The sequence below is a fragment of the Lolium perenne genome, chromosome 1 (genome assembly GCF_019359855.2).
Source record: "Lolium perenne isolate Kyuss_39 chromosome 1, Kyuss_2.0, whole genome shotgun sequence".
NCBI lineage: Eukaryota > Viridiplantae > Streptophyta > Magnoliopsida > Poales > Poaceae > Lolium > Lolium perenne.
The window spans coordinates 27,323,861-27,331,916 of record NC_067244.2 but is presented as its reverse complement, the minus strand read 5'-3'; the positions used below and the strand labels follow the sequence as shown (position 1 = coordinate 27,331,916).

The 8,056-nt window shown below is 56.5% G+C and overlaps 1 protein-coding gene across 1 annotated transcript; it reads left to right on the top strand.

Moving 5' to 3' along the window:
- The first annotated feature begins 4,669 nt into the window (after nt 1-4,669).
- LOC139831844 (uncharacterized) lies at nt 4,670-7,736 on the top strand. The gene is made up of 3 exons (XM_071821194.1): nt 4,670-4,733; nt 6,396-6,734; nt 7,033-7,736. Exons 1-3 carry the CDS (start codon nt 4,670-4,672, stop codon nt 7,638-7,640), a joined length of 1,011 nt encoding a protein of 336 aa, XP_071677295.1. The 3' UTR covers nt 7,641-7,736.
- The last annotated feature ends 320 nt before the right edge of the window (nt 7,737-8,056 follow it).

The following is an 8,056-nucleotide window of genomic DNA, read 5'->3' as shown; positions in this document are numbered from 1 at the left end:
AGCCGGTGAGATTGACAACCTCACTGTTTCGTTGGGGCAAAGTACTTTGGTTGTGTTGTGCAGGTTCCACGTTGGCGCCGGAATCCCTGGTGTTGCGCCGCACTACATCTCGCCGCCATCAACCTTCAACGTGCTTCTTGGCTCCTACTGGTTCGATAAACCTTGGTTTCTTTACGAGGAAAACTTGCTGCTGTGCGCATCATACCTTCCTCTTGGGGTTCCCAACGAACGTGTGAGTTACACGCCATCAAGCTCTTTTTCTGGCGCCGTTGCCAGGGAGATCAAGACACGCTGCAAGGGGAGTCTCCACATCGCAATCTCTTTACTTTGTTTTTGTCTTGCTTTATTTTATTTACTACTTTGTTTGCTGCATTATATCAAAACACAAAAAAATTAGTTACTTGTTTTACTTTACTTAATATCATGCATGTTTTTATTTCACTAGTTAAGCATAATGGAAAACAACAAAAATATGAGAGATCTTTATGAACTTTATCTTGAATTAGGACATGATGTGTTTGAAGAGAGAATTAAAAAACCCATGGAACTTTATATGCATGCTAATGGGAATGTTATTACTATGAATGCTTTGAACACCATTGTTGCTAATGCTATGGAAAATTCTAAGCTTGGGGAAGCTGGTTTTGATGAGCGTGATATTTTTAGTCCACCAAGCATGGAGGAGAAAATTTACTTTGATGACACTTTGCCTCCCATTTATGATGATAGTGGTATTTTGGTGCCACCTACTATTGAGGATAAAGTTGATTATGATTACAATATGCCTCCTATATTTGATGATAGCTACCTTGTTGAATTTGCTCCCACTACAATTAATAAGAATGACTATGCTTATGTTGGGAGTAGTAATAATTTTATGCATGAGACTCATGATAAGAATGCTTTATGTGATAGTTATATTGTTGAGTTTTCTCATGACACTACTGAAAGTTATTATGAGAGAGGAAAATATGGTTGTAGAAATTTTCATGTTACTAAAACACCTCTCTATATGCTGAAAATCTTGAAGCTGCACTTGTTTTATCTTTCTATGCTTGTTGCATTATGCTTCATGAATTTATTTATTTACAAGATTCCTTTTCATAGGAAGCATGTTAGGCTTAAATTTGTTTTGAATTTGCCTCTTGATGCTCTCTTTTGCTTCAAATACTATTTCTTGCGAGTGCATCATAAAAACTGCTGAGCCCATCTTAATGGCTATAAAGAAAGCACTTCTTGGGAGATAACCCATGTTTTTATTTTGCTACAGTAATTTTGTTTTATATTTGAGTCTTGGAAATTGTTTACTACTGTAGCAACCTCTCCTTATCTTAGTTTTATTGCATTGTTGTGCCAAGTAAAGTCTCTAATAGAAGTATGATACTAGATTTGGATTACTGCGCAGAAACAGTTTTCTTTACTGTCACGAATCTGGGTCCAATTCTCTGTAGAAAACTCTGAAAATTATGCCAATTTACGTGAGTGATCCTCAGATATGTACGCAACTTTCATTAGTTTTAAGTTTTTTAATTTGAGCAAGTCTGTTGCCTGTTAGAAATTCGTCTTTACGAACTGTTCTGTTTTGACAGATTCTGCCTTTTATTTTGCATTGCCTGTTTTGCTATGTTAGATGGATTTCTTTGTTCCAATGACTTTCAGTAGCTTTGTGCAATGTCCAGAAGTATAAAGAATGATTGTGTCACCTCTGAATATGTGAATTTTAATTGTGCACTTGTTGACGTCAGAAACCCACCGGCGGGCAGCGACGGGCAACACCGTAGAGCCGGGAATAACCTAGGGCTGCGGCTGGCCGAGGTCCCTCCGAGCGACGGCCCGCAAAGCCTTCTGGTCACACGTCCGATGCTGATGCAAGGGCGTGCCACCTGACCTATACCTGGTCAGGAAGGTGATGGAGATGCCTCGCTTAGTTTCCTGCATGGCATACACGTAAACATTAAATACGAGCCTCGATCGGCTCTCAGGTTATCCTGTGAATCGGCTCAGGGAGCCGATCCACCCATGATTCGTACGAGGTGCACGAATATATGGTGGTCCTGCTTGATCAAGATAAAGCTAATGAGATCTACGACGATTTAGGGTTTTCACCGCATAATCGGATCATCCTACTCAGGATTGGGCCTCGCTGTCGTGGTATCGTCACGGCATATGCCATAGGGTGGCTAATCGAAGTGGTTCCTGAGGGATCTCACGGCGGTATCCGGATGCGGGTATGGGCACGAGCGACACGGCGACGTACCCAGGTTCGAGGCCCTCCGATGGAGGTAAAACCTCTACTCCTGCTATGAGTGTATATGATGATCACACGATACAATGGTGCTCCTAGAGCTGTGTCCGGCTGCTCCTGAGAGGCTAAGGGAGACGATGGTCTCTCTCACAGGGCAGCTCTGTAGGTGGGTGAAAGTAATAAATAATCGATCCCCTGCACGAGAGGGGGTAGTGCGGCTTATATAGGCACCGGCACTTTACATATAAGACCCTATAGTTTACTGGCCGGCTTGGCCGGCTCCGGCTTCCGCTCCTTCCCGAGGCGGTGACGTCAGGAGTGGTTGAGGCATCGTGGCCTGTCCCATCCGACTGCCACGGTCAGCGGTATGGAGAGGAGGTGTCCCTGTCTCCGTCAGCCACTGTAGCCAGTACGGATCGTCGTAAGCCCTGACGGCCTGTCCGGCGCGTGGCACTATTGCTCCACAGTGCCCCGCGCTTTACAGAAGATGGAGTCAGCGTGGACTTTGGGAACCCGGATCACCAACCCGGTTCCTTCCAGTGCAAGACTCGCCAGCCTCGAGTCGGTCTGAGGTACAAACCCCAGTCGGATATGGCTTGTAGAAGCCGGCCCAGCTACAGCATTGGTGGCCGCAGCCAGGCCGACTAGGACCTAGAGCCAACCGGCTTCCGGACCAGCCGGCCACGGCGCCAGCCGGCTGCTCCTCAGCCGGCCTTTGCCGCGAGCCAGCCGGTGGCCAGCCGGCTGCTCCACGTCCATTGCCCTATCCGGGGTCTTCCCCCCGACATTAGCCCCCGAAGCTGGCAAGGTCCTGCGTTTAGAAGGACCTAGGCAGGTTTTCCTGGCTTCTTGAATATATTTGACGGCACTTGGAGGGGCCGACTGAGGATTTCCTTTCAGCCGGCTGCGCCCTCATCCGGCTCGTTCCTGCCGGCTGCTCCCAGCCGGCCGCTTTTTACACTTGTATAGTTTTTGCTTTCTCGCAAGATCTGATGGCGTCTCCGCCTTGCTGACGAACTTTGGTTCGGATGGAACTTATCGTCCGGCTCCGGCTTGCGGCGCGCCGGAGTCTCCGCCGCCTCGGGCCCCGCGCCCGACTTGACTGGTCTGACGCCTGGCCTGGCGGTCGGTTCGTCTGGTCACATCAATGTCCCTCCGGATCCGGTGCGGTAGTGGGCGACATGGTGTGGCCGTTTCTGGTAACGGTAGCGGTCGTGGGAGGAGTTACGGCGCAGTAAATCCGGAGACGTGGCCCACGTCGGCCACTTGGAGGCCAACCGCCCGCCGAGGTCGGCTATAAATGCCGCGGGGGCGGTATCGAGGCGGCACTTGCCCCTTTCTTCCTCCTCGCGCTCCTGCCTCGCTCCTTCTCTTCACTCGAGCTCTTCGCTGCTCCGACGCCGTTCCTCTTCCGTTCTTCTAGCGAACCTCAGCGAGCGGTTGCCCCGACGATCTTCCGCCGAGCTGCCGCCGCAAACCCGCCAATCCGGCGCCACGGGGCCACGCGCATCGATGGCGCGCCCTTCTCCATCGCGATCTCCTCCGGCGAGGAGCGGCTCTTCTTCGCCCTTCCGCCTCTCCTGGACCTCCTCTTCTTCTTCGTCCCCGATGGCCCAGCCGAGCGGCTCCTGGAAGGGTTCCTATATGCAGGAGGACGACATTGCCCGGCTCGTGCGCCTCCGCCGCATCCCGGCGGGGGTGATTACCAGGGCGCCGGGCGCGGAGAAGGAGCCTCGGCCGGAGCCCGGCGAACGCGTGGTCTTCGGCGCGCATCTTGACCGCGGATTGGGTCTGCCGGCTTCCAACTTCTTCCGCCGGTTCCTCGACCACTTCGGCCTGCAGCCGCACCACCTGCCGGCCAACGCCATGATCCTCCTCAGCTGCTACGTGGCCTTCATGGAAGGCTACGCCGGCTTGTGGCCGGACGTGGAGTTTTGGAGCCGGCTCTTCTACATCAAGGCGCAGACGACCGAAGGCCGCCTGAGGACCTGCGGCGCCGCCTCCATCTATCCTCGCACGGGTACGTCCTTCCCGCGGATTCCGACTGTCGATTCTGTAAAGAATTGGCAGATGTCTTTCTTTTATGTGCGGAACGAGAGCCCGGCCTTCGACCGGCTCAACCTGCCGGAATACAACCCGGCCCCGCCAGTCGGCCGGATCAACTGGGGCTACAACCCCAAGTCCTCGGACCCGGACGCGGAGGTGAACCTCCTGTGGGACTTCCTGGGCGAGTGCGTCGCGGAGGGCCGGCTGAGTGCCGAGGACCTCCTCTGCACCTACATCTCGCGCCGGGTCATACCGCTCCAGTGGCGCGTCCACAAGATCGGCCATATGTCCGGCCGGCTCGACCCGACACGGACGTCGAAGGTGGAGCTCTCCAAGTCCCAGGTGGCTCACCGGGTGAACAACATCACCAAGGCCAACATGCCGGACAACTGGAATTGGGGGCTGCCGCCTTACAGCCGGGAGCAGCCGCCTGAACTGGTAAGTTTAACGTTTTTGCCGTCTTCCGGCTTGCGGCTGCGTGGCCGACTTGATATTTATCTTGTTGTTTTCAGCTTTTCATCCGCCAAGGCATCGAGGATGGCGACTTGGCGACGAAGGTCTGGACGCCGGATCACATCGACCCGGCTGACCTAGCCGGCGACCAAGCCGGCGACGACGATCTGCCGGTGGTGCAGGATCAGGGCGGCCAGGGGGAGCATAACCCGCCACCCTCGCCTGAGCATGAGCAGGAGCAGGAGCAGGAGCAGGAGCAGGCGGAGCCGGCCCAATCCGGCACGGGGCCCATCCCGGCGGTGCCTCTGCGCGCGGTGCCGCCTACGAGCACGGCGACTTCTGCGCCGAAGGGGAGGAAGCGGGCCGGCGTCGGGTCTACGGCCGCTTCGGAGGCGAGGGCCAAGAAACAGCGCCGGCTGGCGCCCAAGAAGGTCCCGGAGAAAGCCGGGTGAGTTCTTTTTCCTTTGTTGTTTGATTCCTTTTCTTTCCTTCCTCTCTGTACTTATCTTTTCTTGCTTGTTCAACTAGGGCCGCGATTAAGTTTACCCAGGGAGGCGGCTCTCGGCAGGCTCCTCCCGTCACGTCGCCGCTTCAGCGGCAAAGGAGGGAGCCAACCCCGCAACCTTCAGCACGCGCGCGCACGCCGCCGGCTGCTAACGTGCCGCCTGCGGCCACGCCACCTTCTGCGGGGGCGTCTTCTTCTGCCGCGCCTTCTGCGGCGCCTGGCGGCGGAGACCAGGGTCAGTCGGCGCGCCGGCCGACCCTAGACGACATGTTCCCGCGCCGCGCCCCGTTTGTGGAGCAGGCAGCCGGAGCTGGTAGGGGCATGCCATCTGGAGCTGGAGCTGGTGGGGCTGCGCCGCCTTCGACCGGAGTCGGCGGGCCCGCGCCCAACGTCGTGGTGCTGGAGAGCTCCCCGGAAGGAGCGCCTCAAGCGCCGGATGCGACGGCTCCCACCGGGCCGACTGCTTCGACCGCGCCGCCTCCAGCTTCGGAGCCGACGAGGAGGGAGCCGACCGGGAAGGAGCCGGCGAGGGAGGAGCCAGCGCGCTCGAAGGACGCCGACTCCCGGGTGCTGGTAAGGACGAAGGGCCCGCCGGGCCCAACTGAGGGCCTTCATGTGGCCAAGGGGGCCCGGCTGCTGCATGTGCCGTCTGCCTCTGACTCCAGCCTTGGCTCGGCTGGCACCATGGAGGCTGCGTGGCACACGGCGGATTCTTGCGAGGTGTTCAACCGGGAGGGACAGCCTGGTGCGGCGCCCATGAAGATGGTCTTCTCCGGCTACCGGGCCAGCCTTAAGAACAAGGCCGCCGAGGCCCTTGCCCAGCTAGCAACACTGGAGGATGCTGACAAGGTAGGTGTCTTCTTGTTTTTGCAATTTTGTTATTATCCTGGTAGCCCTCCGAGGCATGGTCCGGCTGCTTGGAGCCGGTCCGGGTTTCGTCTGGATATCTGATTGTTTCTTTCAGGCGGTTACGGAGCGACGCACCGTCTTGTACAACAAGGTGGTGACTAGCTACCACAAGGCCAAGATCAAGCGAGCCGGCTTGGCTCGCGAGCTGGAGGCTGTCAAGGGTGAGGCCTTCTCTCTTTTGACTTGCTTTTCCTGTGAGTTCTTTTTTACTGACGGCCCGTTTTTGCCGGCTTGCAGCTGAGGCCGCCCGGATCCCGCAGCTTGAGTCGGACCTCCGAGTTGCCCGCGCTCAATGCGCCACAAGTGAGGAAGCGAACCGGGCTGCTGCCGCCAAGCTGAAGGTGGCTGACGGGGAGCTGAAACGGCTGCGCCTTCTTGAGGCTAACCATCTCAAGGAACTTGCCGCCCTCAAGAAGGAACAGGAGGAAAAGCTGGAGGGTCTGAGCAAGCGGTTGGAGGAGGTGGAGCGGCAACGGCTTTCGCTCCAGCAAGAGGTGACCACCAAGTCCAACGAGCTGTCGGCCACCGCCAAGCGGTGGTTGGGGGAACTTAGCGCGCTCGACCGCGGCTTGGCGGGTGAGTCTTTTGTCTTATGCCTTCCCTTTTGCCGGCTTTCGGCCGTCGGCTGCCGGCTTAGGTTGGCAGCCGGCGGCAGAAACTTGACTTTTTTCGAAATCTCCATCTTCGGGCTGGGGGCAGTCGGTTCTTTCCGGCTGCCGCCAGGCTTACTTTGGAACTTCGGAATCTCCATCTTCAGGCTGGGGGCAGTCGGATCTTGCCGGCTGCCGCCAGGCTTACTTTAGGACTTCGAAAATTTGCATTTTTCAGCTTATTTCGGCTTTGATGGCTTCTGACATGCTTTTCTTCTATGCAGCGGCCTTCCCTGAGGCGCAGGAGGAGGCGTTAGCGGCTGTTGGCAGGGCGCGGGAGGATCGCCGGCAGGCCACTGGGGAGCAGAGCTCCGACTGCTTCACCATGGACGACTATCTGGCGTCCATCGCCGCCCGCGTGGAGCCGGTCACCAAGCTTGGCTGGGAGCTGCGGAAGGCGGCGGAGGAGCTGGTCCGACTGCTGTGGCCGACGGAGACGCTGCCGGAAGATCTCTCCAATCTCATCGCTTGGCTGGACAGGGCTCCCGACCGCTTCTTGGACTGGAAGGAGTCGGCCACGCGCGCCGGAGCCGATATGGCGCTATCTTTTGTGCTCTCCTGGTATAACGAGGTTAGCCTCGACCAGTTGGAGTTCCGGCGCGCCGACGTGGAGGACAAGCTCCCGGCGGAGAACAAGACTGCTCGGCTTGCCCGCGCCTGCGCCATTGCCGACTTCGTCGACAAGTCCATCTTCATCGCGGACCCGAATCCGCCGTCTGACGACGAGGAGGAGGAGGCTGAGGACGAGGAGGCGGACGACGTGCTCGAGGATGATCCGGCAGCCGGCTCTGCTGATGCTCCTCCGGCTGGTCCTGGTTCAGCCGGTGCTTAGCTTCTACCTGTCTTTCGATTGTTGCTTTTGCAAGACAATTCGTTAAATCCCCGGGATGCCGGGTGCATATGTAAGACAATATTATCGCCCTTTAATTATGTCACACTTTAATGTGTTTGTTAATCATTTTGCGTGCCGAGTTGCTTTCTTTCGACTCGTTCGCTTTTTCCCATCCGCCCCACTCTTTGGCTGTGCCCTTGCCGGTCGTACGTCCGACTTGCGATCCGTCGCCGGATCAAGAGCGGGCCGCTGGGTGAGGCCGACAGTATTTCAGTCGAACGAGCTGAATTCGGCAATCCGGCACTTTTATGAAAAGTTGCAAGTCAACTCGCTTTTACTCTTTCCCTTAGTCGTTTTTCGCGTGCCGGCTCCCTAGGCCTTACTCCCGCCAGCCGGACAGCCGGGTTGCGGTCTGT

Bases quoted from the DNA above. Each gene is read 5' to 3' on its own strand.
- LOC139831844 (XM_071821194.1), top strand. From the start codon at position 4,670: ATGCCGGACAACTGGAATTGGGGGCTGCCGCCTTACAGCCGGGAGCAG. The intron at 4,734-6,395 runs GTTTAACGTTTT...GCCGGCTTGCAG, and splicing joins GCAGCCGCCTGAACTGGTAA to CTGAGGCCGCCCGGATCCCG. The intron at 6,735-7,032 runs GTGAGTCTTTTG...TCTTCTATGCAG, and splicing joins GCTCGACCGCGGCTTGGCGG to CGGCCTTCCCTGAGGCGCAG.